The following is a 24,522-nucleotide window of genomic DNA, read 5'->3' as shown; positions in this document are numbered from 1 at the left end:
TTGATACTTCCACAACCAGACAGTAGAATGGGTGGTGGTAGAGCATGGGACCTTGGGAGTCCCAGTATGGAGCACCCTCTACAGGGTGGCCACCACCATCATTCCTGCAGGGCAGAACTGCATCAGCACCAGACCGCACCAGGCCAGGGTTCCACAGTGACACCTTGTGGCAGTGAGAAGCAATGGCGTCAGCAGACTGATCAGGCCACAGTCCTCTTCCCATTGGGGTGTGGAGCAGATGGATCTGCCAGATGTGGACTAAGACCCTGGGTTCTCACACTCTTCATGATTAGAGGGAAGACTCAAGGGAGAGCCAGAAGATTCCTTGGTAATAAAGCTTGTGTTAAAGGATGAAGGGAAAAATGAGGAGGCTCAGCTGGCAATACTGGCCATTACCATCATGGATGAACAGTAGCCACACAGCCTAACTAATGCAGTGCCAGAGGATGCCCAGTGGACAGTGGGAGCTCAGGAGAGGGGGCCTAGGTAGGGTAAGCACCAGGGGACTCTCTGGGCGAAGGGATGTGTTATGTGAGGTGTCCCCCAAAAGCACATGTGTGAGACAGTGCAATTCACGGGAGAAATGATCGGGTTGTCAGAGTCTTAACCCAATTAGTGAATTAATCCCATGATTGGATTAACTGGGTGGTAGCTTGAGACAGGTGGGGTGTGGCTGGAGGAGGTGGTACATTGGGGGCATGGCTTTGGGGTATATATTTTGTATCTGGCAAGTGGAGTCTCTCTTTCTGCCTTCTGATCATGATGTGAACAGCGCCACGCTCTTCCACCATGATGCTTTGTCCCACCTTGAGCCCCGAGGAAAGGAGGTGTCGTCTGTGAACTAAGACCTTTGAAAATGTGAGCCCCCAAATCAACTTTTCTTCCCCTACAATTGTTCTGGTCAGGTCTTTTAGTCACAGCAGAAAAAAAAGCTGAATAAAACAGGCTGTTTGCATTGAGATGGGAAGGAGACCAGGCTCAGCAGGCCCAGGGAAGGGTGAACACACGGTAGAGGAAAGGCCTGCAGCCAGAAGTCGCCGATGGCCAGGGAATGGGAACCGGTTCAGGGTGCTCAGAGCTGAAGTCTAGCTAGGGACATGGTGAGGGGCCAGGCTGGTCACAGGGGACTGCTGCAGAGTGGCTGTGGCTGGGGGGCAGAGTCTTTTTAAGAGGGAGTCACATTTTCTGGGATGCTGCTACCCATTTGCAGTGCAGCACTTGAGACTCCAAGGTGAAAGTACTTGCATAAGGCCACGTGACCAGCTGGGCATCATTCTAAGCTAGAGAAGGAATCCTGTCCCTGGTCCCAGAGGAATGTCACTGACCTGTAGGCGTCCGGAGTAGAGTTGCAGCAGGAGGTGGTCAGCCTGGCCTGCTGCCAGGAGAAGAAGGGCTTCAGGCTGAGACGTGGAGAATTGCAGCTGTAGGTCTATGTTGGTCAGGGCAGTGGCCACGGGCACCTCCAGGTGGTTCTCACCGAAGAAGGAGGCTGGGTGAGAGAGGGAGCTGTGGTCAAGGCTCACACCTTGCCTGGAGGAGGAGAGGTGCTGCAGAGATAGGCAGGTGGCTGCAGGGAGGGGGGTCCTGGGCTGAGGTACCCTCCTGGTTCTCTGTGGCCCAGCCTGAGAGTATTGGCCAGCTCCCGGAATCCTCTTGCTCCCAGCAGAAGGCACAGTTTCACCTTGTGTCCAGTCCAGGCCTTGGACATGAAGAAGGCCAGACCAGAAGTTTCCAGTAATCTAGATCCCTTTCTTAGAGGTTGTAGGGCAGAAGGCCTCGAACAGCTCTGGTTCTCCTCTCTGGGGCCCCAGAGACTCTTGCCTCAGTGTGGAACCTCCCTGGTCCATAGGAAACCATCCCTGGCCTGAAAACCTTGTTTGGTGGTCACAGAGCCTTGAAATGGAGTGTCAGAAGAATCACTTCTAATCCAAGCTAATCCGTGCTAACATTCCTTCTCCTGGGTGCCCCCAGGGGCACCATACCGGCAAGGGTTCCTGGGAAATCCTTGCCACACCACGTCTACCTTCATGGTTGGCTGGGGCCATGCTGATGCCTGATGGTGGTTCTCAGACAGACAGCCCACCCACCCGGCTCTTCTCCTAGGCCATTCTTACAGCTGCATTTTGGGGTGGGGGTAGCGGCTTGTTGGTCTGAGTCTGCCAAGGAGCAAAGGCTCGGAGGCCAGATGGAAACCACTTGCAGTGTCAGACCCAAAATTGGCCAAAACTTCCTCCATCCCCACTGCTATTGCTTCCTGCTGCAGAGCTGTTACCAGTCCCTGGTGAGCACTCAGATCCACCCCTATGTTTCCACCATGGCCAAGGAGTTTGGGATGACAACAGCTGAGATCCTCCTTCCTCAGGACAATCTGGGGCCTGAGGCTGAAGACACGGTGTGGGAGGCCAAAGGGTCTGCTGAGCAGGCCAAAGAGGGCTCCCAAAACAGCAGAGCCTGTTTGGTCACTGTGTAGGGTTCCTCTTGTACCACACTGGGACACTTTCTTTTATTAATTACTGTTTTCTTTAGGCAGTTTCCTAAAATTAGCCTCCCTTGATCTCTAACCTGCCACCACAATTTCTGGTCCATTCCTTTTGCAGTGTTTAGAATAACTGTAACCTTGACTCCGCCTGCAGATGACCAGGGCTGGGGCTGGGTGTGGGGGGCAGACAGGAATGGGGGAAAGGAGGACTCAGCTCTTTTGGGCTCCCCTGAAACCCTGTGAATAAGCACAGGCTGATGGCCTTGATAGGGATAATCTGGCACCAGCCACACACGTGCTGGTCCCCAGCCAGCCTGAGCCAGCTGACATCTGCCTGAGGAAGTAGCCATCAGCCACTGGAGGGGCCTGAGCCTTGTGTGCCCCGGGAGGGATGTGCAAGAAAGATATCGCTCTTCCCTAGGCTGGGCTGGAATCCCCTCCAGCACCTTCTCTTGCCAGCACTGCTGGTAACACTGGAACCTTGTCTGGGAGCTAACAGGATCAAGGAAGAATGCTAAAGCATCTGGGCAGGTGCAGCCCAGTGGGCTCAGCAGGCCCAGAGCACCTCAGGCCAGTAAGGGACAGACCAGGAAACTGGCAGGTGGTGAGTGCCTATAGGGGCACCTATAGGCAAGGTCATTGCTTCTGCTTCTTGTAACAGGGATTGAGCCCAGGGGCGCTTAACCACTGAGCCACATCCCCAGCCCTTTTTGTGTTTTACTTTGAGATAGGGCCTTGCTAACTTGCTGAGGCTGGCTTTGAACTTATGATCCTCCTGCCTCAGCCTCCCAAGCTGCTGGGATTACAGGAATGTGTCATCATGCCTGGCAGATCATTGCTTCTTAAGAGCACAACACTGCATGCTAAACTGAGGGCAGCCGTGGCACAGAGGATGGGGCATGCAGCCCCCACAGGATGGAGCCACCATGGAGATGGGCTGGGGTGGCTCACAGCAGCTGGCAAGAGCCAAGTGTTAAAGTTTCAGGAATTCGGTGAGCCAGGTGATGTTGCCCACAGTGAGAATATTTATATCATGGAAAGAAGTAAACATGTCAAATCAAGACTCCCCCTCCCCTCCAGAAATCCTGTTGCGAAACATTGACCTGCTGGTCTCCCACAAGGAAGGGGGCGCCTCTCCCTCCCCTGGTGGGAGCCAGCCCACCCACACTCCCTTGCACTGAAGGTGTACGGAAACTGGTTGGGATGTGGTGGAAGCCAGGGCGCTGGGCCAGGCAGGAACTGAAGTACATGGCTGGCCCTAACCATTCAGCCACCTGCGGCCAGCCCCCTCCCACAGGAGAGAGCAGCAGTCTGTTTGGCCAGAGTGGGAGGGCGGCAGGAAGCAGAGGTACTTTCCAGAGAGCTGGGGTGTGAATGGGCCTATTGAGGGGCTGGGCCCTGCTGTTTCCTGTGGGTACAGGCGAGGAGGGGCTCACACTGGCTGCCTTGTGCTCTGGAGTACGCAGGCCAGGCAGCCCCTTGTCCCGGCAGAGGCCTTGCTGGCCAGGGCTTTGGAAACTCTGACAGAGCCTCTCCCCCTACTTCTGTTCTTCTTCTGCCCCTCTTACCCTCTCTGATGGGCTACAGTTGCAAGAACCCGGAATCCCTGTCCTGGAGGTGGGGGAGCAGCTGAAGGGGGCTTTGAATGTAGAGGGGTGCAGGATAAAGAAGCCTCCAACTGAGCCAACTCCGGAAAACTTCCTGGAGGAGGTGAGGGTGCCACAGATGAAGAGAGGAAGGGGAAGAGACCATCTCTGAGGTGGGCAGTGAGGCCATGTGAGGGGCCAGTGGGAATACACAGGTCCTCCTTCAGTGGGGCAGAGGATGTTTCTGCCCCCTCATCCCCTAGTGGCTCTAGAAGGTAGAGAAGCAGAAGGAAAAAGCAGCATGAGCCACGACAGGTGTAGTGACCAGATTAGGGCAGTGTAGTGGGGAGAGATGGGCGGTGATGAGGCATCGCACAGCTGAGACCTGCCCTCCATTCTCTTGACCCCAAAGATTTATCAAAACACCAGCCCAGACTTGCAGCAGTTGGGTAGACTATTCCATTCACTGGCAGGTCAGGTCTCAGTGGTACCATTCTGTGAAATGGACACTCCTTCCCACCCCTTCTCACTTCTGACTCTGGGGACTGATCCTGGAGGTCCCTTCCAGGTCCAGGAGTCTGCTCTCCAGTATGGATGTGCAGAGGGTTAATAGTATGGGCTGCCAGGGTCGTACCAAGCCTTCAGCATAGAAGGAGCAGGATGCCCTGAGGGCCTGGGGGACATGCAGAGGAGCAGGAGGACAGCGTGGGCCTGGGCCTCCCTGTCTGGAGGAAGGTGCATAGGGAAGTATCCAGGGCTATGCAGATGTGTACTCGCGAGTGTGTGCAAGTGGGTGGCTGACGGGGTGTGCTTTGAGTTTGCATAAGGCTATGTGTTTGTGTGTGTGCGCGTGTGGGCCGGGAGCTGCCAGGACAGAGCAGCGATTGTGCCCAGGCCTGTCCTGCCCCTTAGTGCTTGCCCGCTGCTGCTTGGCTGGGCCTGGTGGTGTGAAAGCAGCCGTGTGTTCCTGGAGGGCTCCTGCCCCTCCCGCTGGCACCCATCCGAGAGGTCGGCCGAAGGTGGAGAAGCCCTCAGCTGCCCACCCTTCCTCCCAGAACAGGGCTCTGCTGTGCAGGGCGCTGTTGCCTGGGCCCAGGGTGGGGCGGCTCTGTCCTTCTTGAGACCTGAGGGCATAGAAAGAGCCCTGTGTCCTTTCCTGCCAATCCCCTTCTCAGATGGGCAGATGAAGCTTGAGTCAGGGTCCCCCAGCAAGCCACCATCTGGCAGGTCATGGGCTGTGTTGGCATCTCCTGGCTCCCTGGGGGCATCCCTGGGGTGTGTGTGAATGGGGACCTGGTCCCTGCCCCCGGGGAGCCCTAAGCACGAGGCCTGCTTCTTATCATATGCCCGACCTTCTGCCTGTCAGTAGGTTCTTGGGATAAGGGGTCCCTGTGTGGGGAGCACCTCGGTGCATTAGGCTCCTGGCAGGGCAAGGCCCCAGCCTTTCCTAACCTGAGGCTGCTGCAGAGCCTGCAGAGTTCTCAGGATGTCTGGGGACACGCCAGCTGCCTCTGTCCCTGTCTCTGTCTTGTCCTCTCCGCCATGCATGCCAGCCTGGACCTCTATTTTGCCCTGGTCCTTCCCTAGCTTGGTCTTTGGCTCCTCCTGCCCTAGGACAGTCTGGGGAATCAGGCCTGGGGCCTCCAGCCATCCCCGCCCTGTACCTCCAATTCCTGGGAGTTGAGTCCCCCAATATCAAAGTTGTCTGCAGCCCAAGCCTGAGATAGACTGCACTTTCCAGACAGACACACAGAGGCTCCAGGGGAGAAGCACCTGACAGGGAGGCAGAAAGAGCTGCAGTTCCTGGCCTAGCCACCCGAGGCCTGCTTCCCAGGCTCCCCAGGGGCACCCCACTCCCTGGCAGCGGATCCCTCTGTGCCCTGCTCTCCGCCACATTCCCGTTTGCCTGGGGGCAGCCAGGCAGGCCCCACAGCCGGCCTGCGTCATGGGCGGTGGCAGCATTCCTGGGTGTCTGCTGCTGCCTGACTTTATAAGGGAGTAAGTGGGAGCCCAGAGCCACTGGGCAGGATGGCCAGTGAGAAATGCCCAGGGCCCAGCTGAGGGTGGGACTGGAGACCCGGGCATGGGAGTGTTGGGGGGCACTGAGTGCTGCTCTAAGGGAGAGGTGGCTGGGAAGGGGGGGCATATTCATCATTCATTCATTCACAAATGCTAGAAGGCAGGGATGCGAGAGCCAACCTGGAGACAGTGAGCCTGAGAGAGAGATTGAAACTTAGAATAAGAAGCCCGGCGCGGTGGCGCACACCTATAATCCCAGGAGCCAGAGAGGCTGAGGCGGGAGGATCGTGAGTTCAAAGCCAGCCTCAGCAACTTAGCAAGGCCCTAAACAAGTCAGTGTTCCCAATCTCAAAAGAAAAAATGAAAAGGGTTGGGACACACTGGCTCAGTGGATAACTGCCCCTGGGTACAATTTCTAGTATCAAAGGATAAAAAAAAAAAAAAAAAAAAGAAATGAAGATGCTCTCCTCCTCCACAGAGTAAACCCAGGGATTCAGACCAAGGCAGAGGCAGGAGGTGGAGGACAGAGAAGGCAGGACGTTGGCAGAGGCCCTGCCTCCCTGGACAGGAGGGAGGAGGGGGCCAGCGGGGGAGGGAGAGGTCCCGCCTGGGTGGAGCTGGACTTCTCCACCATAGCCCCTTGGGGTTTGGCACCAGGGGTGGCAGGTCTGGGTGAGGCTGGAGTCTGAGGTAGCCTGAGGGGGACATGGTGTGCAGTGCGTGGGAGGGCCGAGGCAGGGATGAAGTCCTCTCTGTCTCCCCTCGAGGATGGGTGTGTTGGGGGTGGCCCACCTGGAGGCTGAATGCTGGCCTTGTGTGAGAGCAGGAGAGGGCCTGGTGCCCCGCTCCAGCAGCCAGGCCCTCTTTGAGGTCACCCAGCCCTCTAGACCATGGGCCAGATTCCTTCCCTTGGAGCTTCAAGGGACACCCTCACCTTTTTTTTTTTTTCCCCAGTACTAGGAATTAAACCCAGGGGTGCTCTACCACCTGGGCCCATCAAAGGGCTCATCCCAGCCCTTTTTTTATTTTGAGTTAGGGGTTGCCCAGACTACTTGGGATCCTCCTGCCTCAGCCTCCTGGCTGAGATTATAGGCATGTGCCGCCACACCACCCAGGGTGAGGGGATCAGCTCTTCTTAACACCAGTGTTCGGCCCTGAGGCCAGGGACACTTACAGGAGGTGGGGTGGGGTGGACAGGTCTCTGATTTGCCGGCAGAGCCTGTGGGGCTGCTGCTCTGGGCCGGTTTTCCCATCTCCAAGGAAGGACAGCAAAGGGATGTGCGGAGGGCACGGAGCCTGCATGGCCGTGTGGGTGGTGTGTGGGTGTGCCTGGGTCAGCAGCCACAGGCAATGAGGAGGTGAGTGGGTGGTAAGGATGGGAACCCTGGGTCCACACTCTGGTCCACCGTGAACTCTGGACACTGGACAGGACTGGAGGGCCCCTTCCCTGCCTTGTGTCTGCCTCCTGTCTGGGCTCCCATCACAAGGGAGACACTGCCTCTTGGACCTGCTCAGGTGCCAGCCTCTCCGGAACCTCCTCCCCAGCAAACCCTCCATTATCACCCCCACAAGGCTTGGCCGTCCCAAACTTGAGTTATTACCCTCCCCCCAACTCTGCTACTCTGAAGGTGCCATGGGATTTACAGGGGGCAGACTTCAGGTCAGACCCAAGGGACAACATAGCCTGTCCAGGGATGACATGACAGTGGGGTCCCCAGAGCCAAGGCTAGATGGCTCATTGCTGGCTGGGATTGCTGTCTGGGAGCTGCAGACCCCACACCTGCAGCCCACACGGTAGTCATGGGTTTTCAGCCATTCTAAATCCCTGATTCCAGATGGTTCTATAACCAGCAGCCACTGCTCCTCCGCTGGCTCAAGATTTGCCTCCAGACAGTGGGAGATTAGTTCAAAATCATATGGAACTTAACATGGCAGCCATCCCTCTCAGGTGACAAGACCTCATCCTGGTGGAGAGCTGAATGCCAGGCTCCACAGGGCTCAGGGTGGACGGCCTCCATAAATAGGCACTGCGGAGACCTCTGCTGGGGTCAGGGTGGCTCCCTCCCACTCCACCCCAGAACTCTTGAGTCACGAGACTCTCACTCCAGGCACTTGACCTTCTTGTTTCATTGCCTTTCCGGTCCCTTTCAAAGGAGGCCAGGGCAGGAAAGTGATTTCCCTGGCTCTTGCTTCAGTCCTGGCCCCCTGGGCGCTGGCCTCAGCTACAGGTCCTCTAACCAAGTGCCATGAGTCACCCATGCAGAGGGGCATATATTAGGGAATATTTCCAAATTAGGGCCCTCCTCTGGAAGATGAGTGCCCCCGGACAGACAGCAGGGGATGGGTGGAGTGGTGGATGCTGAGCTTGGTCCATGGAGGCCTACAGGGGCAGACTGGTGTTCTGGGCTCCCAGCCATGTGTCCCAACCCTGGGGCCATGTGGGGCACAGAGGAAGTGGGAGGGAAAATGAGAGGTTCTGAGGGAAGCAGCAGCCCAGAGTCCAGCCCAGGCTGGAGGGGTGGGAGGAGAGGATGGGCTTCAATGGCGTCTTTGTGAAGCACTACTGCTCCCCAGGCCCGGGCCCAGAGGGTGGGGCTGCTGTGGTGGGGAGCCATTCCAGGAGGCTTTTCCCTGCCTTATAATTTTCCTCCTTGTTCGGGGAGATGGGTGGATCTCCTGGCTCTTTTCCACATCCCCAGTCCCTGACTTTCCAGGACCTAGGGGACGTGGGGCTCTCATCTCAGTGGCCCCTCTTGCTGGAAAGAGAAAGAGGAGGAACTCACCTGGCCAGCAACTCACCCAGCTCCTCCGGCTCCCATTCTACAGGCGAGGAAGCTGAGGCTCAGAGAGGACACTCCCTCATGCTCGGCCTCACAGGGAGCAGAGGTGGAGCTGGGTGTGGCTGGGGCTGGGTGCTGGGGGTGTCGGCAGGGTGTGTGTGCAACATCCCAGGCCCAAGAAGCAGGCTGTGGATCGGAAGTGGAACATCTGCCCTGGCTGCAGAGGACGAGGGTGTGAGAGCTGGCCCTCAGCCTGTGCCTGCGGAGACACACTTTTTCCCTTCTTGCCCCCCTGAGGCTCCCTGTGTCAGGGAGGGGTGGGGGTGGGCGGGGCAGGAAAGCATCTGCTGGGCTGCCAGCCCAGCCTCTTCTGGAGGGGTTGTGAGGTCTGGCTTTGGGACTGCCAGAAGAGGAAGGGACCTGCCTGGGGGCTGGTGGGAGGTGGCCAGCCCTGCCCACTGGGGGGCTTGAAGGTCAGGAAGGGGTCAGGAGGGCAGGGGGTCTGGACTCTACCCTGGGCCTCCCCTGGGCAGGATTCAGAGTGGGGAACCTACTGTTCTTCTCCCAGTCTCTCCTTGGCTCAGCAGCCACGGGGCAAGAAGGTCCTAAGGACAAGGCTGTGGGGACGTGGCTGGGCTCCCCTGCCTGGCAGGCTACCTTGGAGAGTGTGAGTGTGTGAGCTGGGGCGGGAAACAATGGTCGTGGATCTGGACAGTGGCTTGGACCTGAAGCCCGGTGGCCATGCGCCTTGGAAAAGCCACGGCCATCTCATCCTTAGTTCCCCATGTGACACACAGGGAAGAAGAGCAGAATGACCCAGAAAAAAGTCCCTTGTCCAGAGCAGATGCCAGGTCAGAGGCCTCCCCCATGTCATTCAGAGACACGTGCCCCATGCTTTCTCTGGCCTCAGTTTTCCCATCCATGAAAGGGGTCTAAGAGGAGAGAATGATATATGCCTGGATCCCAGGGTCAGTGGCTGGCAGAAAGCTGTGGTCACCACAGTGAGTACAGCAGAGCCACCTCTAATATAAATGGCCACAAGCCTAGCCAGGCTGGAAGCTGCTGCTTTTTTTTTTTTTTTTTTTTTTGNTGTTATTTAATTAACCAGTACTTCTGCATTTTTGTGAGCCCGAAAGATAAGACAGTATGTATTTAACTGTATTTTTCTTTCATTGTTTAGGCTATGGGTTTAATTTTCATAATACTGTTCATCTTCTCTGAAGTTTTCAGAATGATCTTTAATAATAATAATAATAATTTACAACACACATATATGTTTGATTTTAAAGGTTATCTTTTTGTTTTTTAATCAAGACTGAAATTAAGTACCAACATTTGCTTGAGAATTTCAAAAAGTGTTTTGAGCCTTTTGACACAGATGCTTGAGTCTGCCTCATCACAGGAGAGTAGAAAGGAAGAGGGGTCAGCCTGGTGCTGGGAATCCAACCAGGGCCTTGCTTACATTACACTAAGCATGCACACTTTTCCTTTTTTCTTTAGTTGTAGGTGGACACAGTACTTTTATTTTATTTATTTTTATGTGGTGCTGAGGATCGACCCCAGTATTTCTCATGTGCCAGGCAAATGCTCTACCACTAAGCCCCAACCCTGGCCCAAGCACGCACTCGTCCACTGCGCTGTACCCCCACGGGCTAGAAGCTCCTAAGGACACGACCCAGGGCCCATGTCCCCTGACAAGCTACCTGTACATCATGAGACCCACGGATACGGGCTGCAGAGGGAACATTAGCATCTAGGGGACTAAAGGGATCAAATGGAGGTGGCATTTGGCCCCATTAGAGGGGTTCCATCAGGCAGGGCTCCCCACACAGACAGGCATGCAGCAAGCTCCAGGCACTGCCAGTAGGAGGCTGTGGCCCTCCAGAGGTCCCCATGCTGAGGTCTCACCACCGGGGCAGGATCCCTCCAGCTGGCACTGTCAGTCCCGCGGCCCTGGGGGCCAGGCTCACGGCTCCCACTCTCTCTCGCACACCTTTTCTCCTCCAACCTCAGACATGGCCTCTTAGCTGATGTGCCCACAGGACATGCAGGACATCTAAGACCACCCACCGTAAGCCGGCCTCAGAGTCACCTCTCCCCAACCTGCTCTCCAGTCAGTGAAGGTCCAGCCAGCAGCCACTGCTGGGCAGAAACCTGAGTCACCCTAGACCCTCTTCTTCCTCCCTCCCCAAAGTTGACGAATACCCATATTTTCAATCCTGCTTCTAAATTCTCCTTTAAGTTCGTCTCCTTCTCCTCTGCCTGGTTCAAGGACCTTCCTGTCCCTCTAGCAGCAGCTACCGCACACCTGAACTGGGTCCCTGCATCCTCCTTCCCTGCCTGGGTGCCTTCCATGCCTCCCTCCCCCCAGGGCCAGGCCTCCAGACCCCAGCACAACTGGAGCCCAGGGATGGCCTTGCCGCTGCCAGCCAGGCTTTCCTGTCACCTCCCCTGGACACTCGACACCAGCTTCGCTGGACCCTGGGCTTTCTCATGGACACCTAGCAGGTCCCCATTCCCTGCCTGGGCTCGGCGGGCGGGCTCGGCGGGCCTTCCCTGTCCCGCTCCGTACCCCAAAGCTCTTCTGTCCCTTTGTTCCTGCAGGAACCAGTCCGTCCACCCCTGACCCAAGGCACCTTCTCTTCAACTGGGGTTCAAAGACGCTCAGCTAGGACTTGGGGATCTGCGTTACTGCCACCTCTCTGTTAACACTGTGAGTCTTGGGGACAGTGAAAGAAGATGGAAAGGGAGGAGGGAGGGCTGCTGCAGGGCGCCAGTGGCGGCCACATCCCCGCCTGGCCCCACTGGGAGCCCACCCCAGCTCTCTGCCACCTGGCCGCACCCCTGCTTTCCAGCCCTCCAGGGCCCCTGTGCTCAAAGGCAGGGGTTAGACACAGCGGCCAGAGGGGGTGGGGACTGCCCCGGCAGGGAGTGCTTTTCTGGGCCTGTGGTGACTGAGTCTGGTGCTTGTTTTTTAAGAAAATAGACTCAGAGCCCCTATTTATAGCTGGGGGCCATAGCCACAGACGGAGGGACTGGTTTGAGGCCATGCAGGCTCCTGCTCAGGCAGGGGCTGCGGGGGCAGGGCCATTCCCAGGCCCCTGCCCACCCCTAGCCCCCAAGGAAGTGCCTGTGGGATCCTGAATTCGCTGGGACAGGATGTAGCCTGTGCTTTGGGGCTGGGGAGGAGACCCGAGCGAGGAGGATAGAAAATGTCTCTCGGGATTGTCCCTGGGGCTCAGAGTCCCATGTGGGCATGGGTGGAGGTGGGGTCTGTGATGTCTACTGAGGAGGACGAGGAGGGCCGGGGTGCCAGCAGCAGAGGAAGCACCTCAGACTCCACCAGCGCTCCATGAAGGGGACCCAGAGAAAAGGGACAGAGATGGGGAGGCGGAACCGGGGGAGGACAAGATGGGAGAGCAGGGCTGGGGAGAGCGGCCTGCAGGCCAGCTGACCCTGGGGCAGAGGGGAAAGGGGAGGCTCAAGGAAGCCTGAGAGGGGTTTCTGTTCCCTAGAGTCTCAGTGTGCTCTAGGCACGGCAGGATCTCAGTTGGATCCAGGTGAGCAAGGAGTCAGGCATCTCTGTGGCCCTTGCTCCACAGGTCAGACCGCAGCCCCTCCTGTCCCAGGGCCTGGGGACCCTCTGTTCTTAGTAGTTGCAGGATAGAGGCCCTGCAGTGAACTTGTCACCACGATCCTTTATCATTTGTTGTTGTTTGTGGTATCTGGGATGGAAGCCAGGGTCCTGAGCATGCTAGGAAGTGCTGCACCACTGAGCCACATCCCCAGCCCCGTCCCAAGGTCCTCAAATGGAAGGAAGGGACAGGGCAAAGCCAGGACTCTTGGGGACAGCTCTGGTCTCTGGCTTGCTGGGGAGGGAGTCCCCAGCCTGAGAGGTTACAAGCTGAGGCCATCACAGGCCTCACACTTGCTCCTGGCCTCTACCAGACCCCTCGTGGCTGTGCTTCCTCAGGGTGGTGGGGTGACTCCAGCCTGGGGCATGGAGCCACAACCAGTGACTCAGACAGTTAAACAAGGAGCAGCTCTGAGCGGTGACTCAACTGGCTGTGAAGGGCCGGGTGGGTCTGCTGGGTACTAGATGGGGTGGTCTGGGTTTATTTTTGGCAGGGTGGGGCTGGGGCCAGCGGGTGGAAGATGGGAACGGGGGTGGAGAGGAGCTGCTACGCTCTTCCCGGGAGAGCCCCAGGGCTCCATGCCAACTTAGGAAAGTAATTTCCCAATGCCAGAGGCTGCCTCTCAGCCCCATTTCAGGACCTGCCTGCCCTGCTGTGTGACCCAGGATGAACAGTTTGCTTTCTCTGGACAGAAGCATAATTCCCCTACCCTATTCTCAATAGGCTTGAGCTCAGAAATTTAGAGCTGATCTGGAAGACTGAAGATCCCACTCAAAGGCCCAGAGAGGGACAGGAGTCTGCCCAAGGCCACACAGCAGGGCCAGGTATCTCAACTTATCACAGGCTCAGATCCCTATAACAATCTCCCTCATCCCAGGGCTGTCAGTACTTGGAGGAACAGGACCCCGCCTGATTATCCTTCCCTAGAAGGGCTCAGCTGGGCTCCAGATGCCTGGAGATGGAAACTTGGCCAAGGGAAGGCGCCTGGATTCTACTAGCACATATCCGGGGAGCTTGCTGGATTCTGCCCAGTGGCCAATGGAGAAAAGTTATCCCTTTGGGAGTGAAGGCAGATTGTCCACACAGATGGATCTTAATCTGGAGGCCTAGGCTCTGGCCAGCCCCTGATCCAGAGGGTCCCTGCAGTTGTCACTGCCTCAGGCTGCTTGCTCCACTCTAGCCACCTCTGGACACTCATTTCCCCTCACTTCCCCAGCTCCAGTTTCACACAGAGGGACCTCAGGCATTACCAACACCCCAGAGAGGATCCTTCACCTCCTTCAGTCTGGATTTCTGCTCCTCATGATGTAGCCACCATTGTTTATCATGGGTGGTGGTTAACAGCTCCATGGTAGTTTTGGCAGTTGAGTCATCTCATGTCACTGGGCCCTGGCCAGAGTCTAGGTATACCAAGAGGGAACCCCTAAGAGATTGGCAGAGAGCAAGGAAAAGATAGGCTTCTAGGCTGTCTGGCCCATGAGCAGACATTCACTCTCTTCTCCCCAGCCACCTGCTCTGCAGACCGGGTCTGAGTTCTACTTGGTCAGTGGCTCGACCCCATTGACTGGGTTCTTGCTGCCTCCAGCTCCTGTGTCCTGTCCAGGGGCTGTGGACCTTGGGAAGTGGGCCCTGGAGGGCTTTGAGGGGCTGTCTCTGCTTCTCCTGCGGGTGGGGGAAGTTTGAGCTTGGCACGCAGCCAGACAGATGCAGGGGCCTTACTTTTTGTAGGGTCCTGGGCTGGTAGGCAGCAGCTGGCTGATGCCGTCCTGGAGAGCCACCTCCCCTGTGCCACTTGATCCCCCACAGACTCACCTCTTCTGAGCTCTTGCCTTGGAAACTTCCTAAAGGCTCCTGATGAATGCTCCCATACTGCTCTGTGCCCGACCCCAGGAAGAACACGGTAGTGACCCTAACAGTGACCTCAGGTGCAGACCCAGCTGAGTGTTTATTTCAGGTCAAGAATCTTGCTAAATCCTTAACACATGGAATTGCTAGGAGGTTTTCTGGTCATTTATTTATTTATTTTTGTACCAGGGATTGAACCTAGGGGTGCTTAACCACTGAGCCACATCCCCAGCCCTTTCTTAAATTTAGAGACAGGGTCTCACTAAGTTACTGAGCCTGGCCTTGAACTTGCAATGGAGAGCCAGCCAGCCAGCCTTGGGGATTATAGGCGTGTGCACCGTGCCTGGCTTATTTCCACTTTAGAGAGGAGAAAACGGAGAGGAGAGGCTTGGAGGGGCCAAGTCACTTGCCCAAGGTCACACATAGAGTAGTAGGGCTGGAATGCAATCCCAGCTCTCTCACACCATGTTAGCAACTGCTCCTGCTCACCCCGCCCCCCATGTAGTCCCCAGGGAGCTGAGGACTCAGAAGGGGAAGAGGGGAGTCAGGACAGGAGACTCCCAAAAAGGGTAAAGGGTGATTTGTTCCTTCCCTGATCTGGATGGGAAGTGAGTGTGTGTGTGTGTCTCTGTGTGTGTGTGTGTGGTGTGTACCAGCGCCTGAGGCCTCCCTGGCTGGCCTCCAGCTGCAGGACAGCCAGCCTGGCCCCAGCTGCTGTGCACAAGCAAAGGGGGCAGGGAGGGGCCGTGTCGTGGGAATCAGCATCCTGGGCCCATTGATATTTATAGCTGCTCCCTCCTGAAATGTGGGCGGGGGAAGGGGTTGCTCTTAGGTGGGAACGGAAGTTGCTCTCCTCTTCCCAGTTCCCTTTAGGTCCCCAGAGAGTAGACCGGCCCAGGCCAGAGGCCCTGCCCTGTCTGTGGAGCCAAAGGCTGTGTGTCCTGAGTTGGGGGTTTCCCCCAGGGCTGCTGGCTCAGGGGCTGGACACGCTCCTTACCAGAGCTTGCTGAATAGCGCCGTGTGTCTGAGTGTGTGTACACATGCACACACACACACATCTGCTAGGTGTCAGACTGATGAAGGCCATGGACCAGGGGGCAGAGGGCCAGTGAGAGTGGGCAGGATCCCAGGAGAGAGCAGAGCAGGCTGTGGGTCTCAGGACCATCTGTGGTTAGAAAAGTCTCCCAGAGGGTGTCCTGCTGGGCCGAGCCTTGGAGGGGAGGGGAGGGAAGGCCAGTTGCAAAGATCAGTGTGGACAGAGGTGGAGGGTGCAGGGAACAATGGATGGTTATCTGATGGCCTACTTCATCAGCCATCCCTGGGACACAGGATAACCTTGAACATGGAAGCTGATACCCTGAGGGGAAGAGAAGGGCACAGCCCTACAGACAAGGAGGCATTCCCCACTGGGGGCTCAGCGATGTTACATGCTTCCAGGAAGAACAGGAGCGGGAAGTTGGGGCAGGAGAGACCCACAGCTCCCAGGCCTGGCTGCCAGGAAGCTGGGGTCCTGGCCTGCACCCCGCCTTCAGGTTCCTGGGGACGGCACTACCTGGGGAAGGACATCTTCCAGGAAACCTTGGTATCAGTCTGATTTGGGAATCTTTGAAAGCCAGGAAGTTTTCAAAGATTTTTTTTCTTTTTCTTTTTAAAGTCACATGACCCTCTGTCAAGACCACATCTTACACAAAAACCCAATCTACAAACATACGTTCAGGGAGCTGCTAGGCATGAATTTGGGAGGGACAGGGGCCCTGTGTTCCCGGGCTCTGCTGCCTCCAGCCGGACTCAGGTGTAAGAGGCCATTGTTGGAAAGCCTCCCGGCCCTCTGTGGGCCCAGCCCCAAGCTCAGCAGTGTGATGGAGAGCCCTAGAGAAAGCAGAGGGGACGTCCACCCCAGGGAAGCTTCTGGTCCTGTGGGCGAGGCTGCCACCCAAGTCAGGGAATAGGGACAAAGGTCAGGGAGGCCTACAGGAGGCGCTGTGTGACTCTGGTCCGGCAGCTTTCTTGCCCTGAGCTTCGAATTCCCGCTGAACCACAGCAGGGGGTGAGCTGGTCTGGGGTGGGGGTTCTGCAGTAGAGTCCAGGGAGGGAGGCAGTCTCGCTGACGCACCAGGACAACTGACCGACCAACCATTAAGCCACCAGAGAGACAGCCACGCTGAAACGTTTAAGCATGAGGCACGGCTGGTGGCCTGGCTAACGCACACCAGAACTGGCAGGTCTGGGAGCCGACGGGCGTGGGTCGGCATGGAACAGGAGGAAGCAATGGCCAACAAGACAGGCACTGTCCCTGGCCAGATCCACCCAGGCCACCAAGCCACTGTGACAGCAGCCTCAGGGGTAACACCTTACATCTAAGACAGAGGTGGCTTCATTGGCTGCCCTAGCTAAGGTGTGGGGGGCTTTTTGAAGGGATTTGCTTCGGCTCTGAAAAGGTAGAGGGTTTAGAGAGGTGGCGGACAATTGCTGGAGGATTATGGGGGGACAGGAGCAGGGAGCCGTCTCTCCCTGCTGGAGGGCCTAAGCCCTCCGTGGGGTGTGGCCACTGGGCCAGATCCAGGAAGGCCTGCTGTTGTTGGGGTGGGTAAGGACGCCATGGTTGTGTGTCCAAGGGGTGACCTGTGGGGCTGTTTCCCGACCAGCACTGCTGCTGTAACATGGCCAGGGCCCATCAAGAGGTGTCTGGAGGTCAGAGCTCAGGGATAAGATGGCTCCCTCCTTTGCCCTGCTTGGAAGTAAGGAGCCTCCCGAGAAGCGGAGAGCTAGGAACTCCTACCCTAGAGAGAGTTCAAGCACAGAGCTGTTCATTTGAATTTAATTCATTTCCAAAATTATTCACACCAATTCAGGAATGATGGTAATACAGTTAGTGTGAAACCCAGGCTCTGCCTGTACCTGGAGAAAGTCTTAACTCTAGAAGGTTCTATAGGACTGGACCCATGCCAGGTCAGAGGGTATGTTGGAGGCAAGAAGGGAGCTGATGCTGCCAAGATTTGGGGGAGAGGCAGTGAGAGAGCAGAGGGAGCAGGCCCAAGCCCTGGATCACCCCCCCGTCCACCTGCTCAGCACAACGCCCTTTGACCCCACCCTGGCTCACTTCTCCCCACGGTGCTGCCCAGGCCAGGTCTGGGAGGTAGGGACCCCTGAGACGGGCTCCTGGTGTCAGCCCCTTTGTCTGGGTTGGTGAGGGGGGCTGTGCCCATGGTCCGTGCGTCTCTGCGTCCTCTTCTGTGCACCCACATCTGTGAGCGCCAGTGAGAGTGGACGTCAGGGCTATTTCCAACTCCCCCTCCCCTGCCCACCCTTTCGGGCAGCACGCCCAGTTCCCAGAGGCAGCCTATACACTTCCTCTGCGAGCTGCACACGCTCCCGCCAGCCGCCAGCCACAGGGCCCACCTGGCGCGGCCCACCCTCCCCCAGCCGCTCCCACCCGGAGCAGCAGCACTGAAAGGCCCTTCTTATCCTGCCTGGGCTGGTGGGTGCGGGAGGGGGCTCAGTTACATTTGGTTCAGGGACAGCTTTTCTAGAGTCCGAGTGGGCTGGGACAAGGCTCTGGCCCCTGCCCTGCTCTCTGCAGCACCCCTCAGTTCAGAGTTCCTATCCAGGTAACAAAACCCTGCAGGTCAGGCGTTGCATGGGGGTCCCACCTCAGTCCCTCACTCTCTGCCTTTCACAGTCAAGCCAGGCCAGGGCAAAGAAGAGGTACAGGAGCCATTGTCCCTGTATGCTCTGCACTCCCTCTGACCTCCTAGGACAGAAATGCCATCTCTAGGGCTGGGGTTGTGGCTCAGTGGAAGAGCTCTTGTCTAGCACGTGCGAGGCCCTGGGTTCAATCCTCAGCACCACATAAAAATAAATAAACAAAATAAAGGTATTGTGTCCAACTACTTCTAAAAAAAAAAAAAAAAATCAATGCCATCTCCTTTCTTGTGTGCCTGTCCTCCAGGCACTGGCTCACACCCCGTCTCTCCCAGGGCCTGCTCCTCTGCTCAGGGCCTCCACAGGGCCTGGAAGGAGCTGGAGGCACATTTTTCATCCATAGGTCATAATGACGCAGGGCTGGGAGCTCTTCTTGGGACTTAGGACACCTTGCTTACTCCCTGGGGCCTCGGTTTCCCAATTTGTACAGATAGTCCAAGAATGCCCGACTCCCAGGCTGCTGATGAGTGATGGAGAGTCTCCAGGATAGTGGAGAGGGAAGCCTTCCTCAGGTAGGGGCTGCCCCTATTGCAGGGAGCTGGGCCAGGCATGGTGACAGGTTTGTTGGACAGGAGCTCTGCCTGGCACAGGGGCTGGGGAGACGAGGGGGGAGCAGTGCATGGTGGGGATGGGGATGGCAGGGGTGAGAATACCAGCTCTTTCACCCCCTCCCCATTTCCAAATCCTAAAGTCAGAGGTCAGCTTAATGTTATAAAATTCCACAGGCACCTTGCCACTTTCCTGCCCTAGAGCCTTCATTGGCTTCCAATCGCCAACTGGGCATAGGCTATGGGCTTCATTTTGCCATTTACGGTTTCAATGCTCCAGCCCAATGGCTCTCCTTGGCCTGTGCTGAAAATATGCCTTCTGATCCCAACACCCCTCAGCTTACACCACCTCAGTTCTCTTGCTCAGGCAAGGACTGCCTGGAATGCTGACTCCCTTCCCAGACTCCAGGGCTGATCTCAGGGATCCCTGTCCCATCCCGATTTCCTCTGCTCCATACTTTTGATTTGGATCTTTGCATATACAACTAGGATTTTTCCTTTCTTTCTTTCTTTTTCTTTTTTTTGTACTAAGGATTGAATCCAGGGGTGCTTTACCACTGAGCTACATCTCCAGCTGTTTTCATTTTTTCCATTTTGAGATAGGGTCTCACCAAGTTGCTTAGTGCCTTGCTAAGTTACTGAGGCTGGCCTTGAACTTGCAATCTTCCTGCCTCAACCTCCCAAACTGCCCAGATTACTGGAGCATGCCACCATGCCCAGCATGCTGTTTGAGTTTTAATCTGCTTTTCTGTCTCCTGAATAAGTCAAAGTTCAGCCTTTCTTTTTCTGAGCACCCCTTACTGCCTGGCATGATGTGCATGTTGCTGGTGGTACTTGAGACTGCCCCTCAGTTGAAGCCCAAGGAGGTGGGGGTGTTGGGAATCTCTCCCTTGGGCATAGGATGGATGAGTTGACCTCCCCAGTCATCTTGGATGCCCCTTTCCCATGTCTCTGGAGACCCACCCTGAGATCTTAGGGGACTAGGTCTTTGCGGTAGAAACAGGGAGCCCAGCAATTCAGCCCTGACTCACCCCATTACAGGGGGGTCCTTCCCTGACTCATTTCCCTTCTGAGCACCTCGTGATGCTCTCCTTTAGAAGTGGCTTCCCCATCTGATGGGGAGAAGGGTGTGGCCTGGGCCCCTGGAAGGGAGGGCTCAGGCCCCTCCTCTGCTCAAAGTTGCTCTTGGGATTGGTCCCAAAAGATGTAGGCTGAAGCACTGATTCATACATGGGTAGTAATGACCGATGGGCCCTGAGGCCACGGTTCTTATGGCATAACTAGACTATGCCTTCACTAAAGGAAGAATGCTGTAATGTTGAGATTCCTGGCATGGTGACAGGGGAGGCAGACCAGCACCTTTCAGAAGGCAAACTTTTATTCAGTCCCTGCTGGGGCATTAGTGCTAGGGACAGGGAGGTGTGGCATGGGGGTGGCTGCCTGGATCTGTTTAAAGGACGAGCCTCTCCTGGGGCACAGGATACTTGGGGGCTCCAGCCTTGCCTCTAGGAGGCTGAAGGATGGGTGGTCCTGTCACTAACCAGGCCTCTCAGTAAGGAGAGAAAAGGAGCGGGAGACAAAGGCAGAAGGAAGAGGGGGAAGTGGCAGCAGAGGCCAGGGGCCCAAGAGACCACCTAGAGCCAGGTACAGTTGCACGCACCTGTAATCCCAGTGGCTCAAGAGGCGGAGGCAGGAGGATTGTAAATTAAAAGCCAGCAGCAGTAATTTAGCAAGGCCCTAAGCAACTTAGTGAGAACCTGTCTCAAAATCAAAACTTAAAAAAGGTATGGGGGTGTAGCTCAGTGGTGAAACACCTGGGTTCAATCCCCAGAGCCAAAAAAAAAAAAAAAAGACCACCTGGGAACAATGGGAGGGGAAGGTGCAGGGGGCCAGAAACAACCAGGAGGTGATGGCTAAAGCATGGGGGGCGCCATACACAGGGTGAGGCAGGGTGGCTCCTTCTCCATTTCCCGCCACACATCAGTCCCAAAGATGGCATATGGCATCTGCGGTTGGGGTCTCTGCTTCTACTGTCACTGAGTGACAAAGTGCACCCAACATGGTCACCCCAAGCCTGCCGCGCACACAGAGCCTGGATGGCACTGAGGCAGGCTTAGACGATCCCAGAGGGCAGAGCCACGCCCTAGGCAATCTGACTCCAGGGCCCCTGGTCACCCAAGCTGGACAATCTGGGACAACCAGAGTCCCCCATAACCCAGATCAAGAGCTTTCTCTGGGGTTCCCCATGTCCACCCCAGGGTGAACCCTGGAGACCGCAGCCTGGAGCGGGGAAAGCTCAGACCCCCTTGACTCCTCATCTGGGGGCCTCTTCTGGCCCCTCTGGTCCCTTTTCCCTCTGAGGAGCCTCTCATAACTCCAGTCAGAGGTCTCAGCCCCCCACTCACCTGCAGATGCCCGTCGGGCCAGCAGAGCCAGGGTCAGAACCAGGGCCAGGGCGGGGGCTGGAGGCGGGCTCCGCGGGCCGGAGCGCATCGCGGCGGGCTGGGCGGCAGGACTGGCGCGACGCGTAGAGGAGTCCCGAGTCCCGAGTCCGCAATCCCGACAGCAAAGCGGCGAGCGGAGAGGGCTCTGCGTCGGGGCTGGGCCGGGCTCGGCGCCCGCGGTACTTAACTCGGGGGGCGGGGCAGGCGCCGACCCGCGCTCGGGTTTCGGGAGGGCGGCAGGCGGGGGCTCCCTCGTCTGCCCCCACCCCCAACCTTCTTAAAGGGCCCGTGCTGAGCTCCTCCTTCCAGGGCAGGGTCGAGGGGACCCTTACTGCTCCCTCAGACCTAGGCTGCACCCGGATATTTGGGACAAAGTCCCCAAAGAGTCCGGACCTCCTAAACGCTGACCCCCAGGACCCCTGAAGACACCCTCTGGGAGTAGGTACAACCCGGGTCATCCCCCTCTTTTCTCTCCCTTCTGCCCTTGTAGGGTTGATGGGGTGTCTCCACAAACTCCAGGCTTAGGGTGGGGACAGAAGCCCACTATTCCAAAGGGCCACCTTGACCGAGGCCTCCTTAGGACTCCCTTCCAGGAGGTTGCTCAGGGCTCTGATGACAGATCCTGCCACCTTGAACTTCTCTGTCTGTAAAGGAGAGATGTCTGCGCTTCCCCACAGGGCGGAAGAATGCTCAGTCTCATGGTATTATTTGTCTCAAAGAAACTTTGCATGGTGGGTGAGGACCACCCATTTCCTCATAAAGGAGGAGGAAATTGGCTCAGGAGATGGTCTTACGAAGCCTCAGGTGGAGAGTGGGTCCCTGGCCATTTGGACCCAGGAACTCAGGCCACCCCACCTAAAAATCCTGGTGTTTTAAATTTGCCCGGACTGCCTCCTGGAAATCTGGCCCTGGATTTAGCTCCTACCTAACAGTTTCAGGCTGGGGCCTTTCTCCTGGCTCCCTCCCAGGCAAAAACTTTCTGTCTAGTCCCAAGCAGATGTTGGAGAAAGGGCGATGTTATCGTGGAGTTCACAGTGCTAGAGGCTCTAGCCTGTTTTCTCCCCAGACCCAGTGTTGGGGTTGCCTGTCATTGGTTTCTTATCCAGTCAAGGGATGGAAGAGCACCTCCAGAATGCTCTCCCTCCCTTCCCCGACCCCAATCCCTGAATCCCACCTACCTACTCCACACCCAACCCCACCCAACCTCCACCTTCTTCCCAGCCCCTTGACCTGTGTGTATAGCACTTCATAGTTTGCAACAAAATTGAGCCCCATTTTGCAGATGAAGACATTGGGGTCAGGAGAGATTAAAGGACTTGAGCAAATCTACATAACTCCTAATAGGTTATGAGCAGGGTCTTTGAGCCCAAATCCAGTGCTCTCACTGCCATCGCATGGTGTGAGGGTGCTGGTCCCCTCAGTGGTTATGAGTAGTGGTCTTGGATGCAGACAGACCTGGGTTCAAATCCCAGGTCTTCTACTTGGTTGTCCAACCTTGAGCTAGTTCCTTTATCTCTGTGTCTCCATTTCTTCATTTATAAAATTGGGTTTATGATGAATTGAATGCTTTATTGTATCTCAAGCGCCTAGCCCAGTAGTAGGCTGATATACAGTAGGTACTCGAGTAGTGCTTATCTTTTCTCCTAAATGTGCCTATGTTTCTTTCTTTTTTCTCTCTTTTCCCCAGAAAAGAGAGAAACTCTTTTTACTGGGATTGAACCCAGGGATACTCTACCACTGAGCTACACACCCATCCCTTTTTACAATTTTTTATTTTGAGACAAGGTCTCACTAAGTTGCTGAGGGTCTTACTAAATTGCTGAGATCAGCTTTGAGCTTGAGATCCTCCTGCTTCAGTTTCCTAAATTACAGGCGTATGACACTGTGCTAAACTCATCCCTGTGTTTCAGTTTAAATACAGCTTCATACATATTACCTCCCTTGATGGAACATTAGCTTCGAACCTTGAATTTTCCACTTTAGAGGCAGCTGCATATAGAAGGTGTTCAATAAATGCCTGCTGGAGGTATACTCAGAAGCTAATTGTTGCTATTCTCTAGGGATTTTTGCAAACCTAAGAACTCTCATCTAGGCATCCTAGTAGTCCTGGCATGTGGGCTATGCCCAGCTGGCTTCAATGACAACAAGTCCATTGCTCTACAACTTCTCTCTCATTTTTCCTTTTCCTGAGTCAGCAAGGTACCCGGTCTTTATTAGGGACTAATCACTGGTCAAGCATGGGTCCAGGGCTTGTGGGGGTGGGGGCTGCTCAGAAGACTAGAGGAAAAGGGCTTCCTTTTTAGGAATGAAAAAAAAGAGAAGGTTTTTGCTTCTTTATGATTCTAAAACTTAAGCAGAGATGTCCACCTGCTCCATGTCCCCATCTTCTCCCATCTTCCCTGATCCCTATCCACAGATTCACCCACTACCACCAGGAGTCGTTTGTAAGTTTGTGTCACTTCCAGATAGGGAACTGCTGCCCACAGCTGAGATTTGAGTAGGGATTAGCTCAGCGCCTCCTCCTGCCTCGTTGCTAGCTGGGCAGAGAAACACAGGCCAGGAAAAATAAGGCAGCCAGCACCTAGCAATAACCACGCTCTCACATCTCTCCTGGGGCTTCCCCGTTCATAAAACATCACCTGGGCTTTGGACGCTCGAGGGAGTGTGTGTGTTGAAGGGCAGAGTCCATGATTACAAATAAGGAACCAAGGTGCTCAGATGGAAAGCCATGCAGGGGCTCTGGTGCACTTGGGCTTGGCCTTTGATCAGCCTGTAGCCTCGGTCTTGAACCCAGGGCTGATTAGGAGTAATGCCATTCCAGGCCGACTGGCGGAAAGTTGAAGCCCCCATACCACTTTGGAACTGATCTCTGAATGTCTTCTGCTGGCTCAGAATAAGGCTGTTGGATGGGGGTAGCCACGGCTCCTTGCTGTCCCCTCCCTAGCCTCCTTGGCAAACCTGAATTGAGCAGAGCTAACCTGGCCTCCCTGGCATGCTTGGGCCTGGTTCATGTCTCCCCTCCGCCTGCCAACCTTAGTTTGCCATGACTGCCCTAGGCTTGGGTTGGCCAGGCATCCCGGCAACGCTCCCTTCCTCCAGGAAGCCCTCCTTCTCACACACTGATCTTTGATCTCCATAGTTCTCCTGGTTCTCTCTGGGACCTGCCTCGCTGGGTCAAGAGGTGCAAGTCACTTCTTTAACACCCCCTAGGCTGTCCCCTTCCCAGCCTAATACAGGTCAGGACACATGGCAGGTGGCGAGGAAAGGAGACTTAGGACACACTGGAAGACGCCTCTAATCCCAGTGGCTTTGGAGGTTGAGGCAGGAGGATCACGAGTTCAAAGCCAGCCTCAGCAACTGAGCAAGGCCCTAAGCAACTCAGTGAGACCCTGTCTCTAAATAAAATATAGAAAAGGACTGGGGATGGGGCTCAGTGGTTAAGCATCCTTGGGTTCAAAACCTATACAAAAAAAAAAAAAAAAAA

The 24,522-nt window shown here is 56.0% G+C and overlaps 1 protein-coding gene across 3 annotated transcripts in view; it reads right to left on the bottom strand.

The window, feature by feature from the left end:
* The window catches only part of Cspg4 (chondroitin sulfate proteoglycan 4), a 57,240-nt gene extending 36,037 nt beyond the window's left edge, over positions 1-21,203 (bottom strand). For all 3 annotated transcript variants that reach the window (XR_007343910.1, XR_007343911.1, XM_048793488.1), the window contains exons 1-2: positions 21,000-21,203; positions 1,326-1,489 (exon numbers count right to left, since the gene is read on the bottom strand). Coding sequence is in view for 1 of the 3 variants with exons in the window: in XM_048793488.1 (XP_048649445.1) it covers positions 1,326-1,489; positions 21,000-21,087 (252 nt within the window). In the remaining 2 variants the exon portion in view is untranslated. The remainder of the gene's footprint in view (positions 1-1,325; positions 1,490-20,999) is intronic.
* Positions 21,204-24,522: the final 3,319 nt, after the last annotated feature.

This window comes from Marmota marmota, unplaced genomic scaffold (genome assembly GCF_001458135.2).
Source record: "Marmota marmota marmota unplaced genomic scaffold, marMar, whole genome shotgun sequence".
In the NCBI taxonomy this organism is placed as follows: Eukaryota; Metazoa; Chordata; class Mammalia; order Rodentia; family Sciuridae; genus Marmota; species Marmota marmota.
The sequence above is the reverse complement of the archived record's forward strand: the minus strand, read 5'-3'. Positions and strand labels throughout refer to the sequence as shown.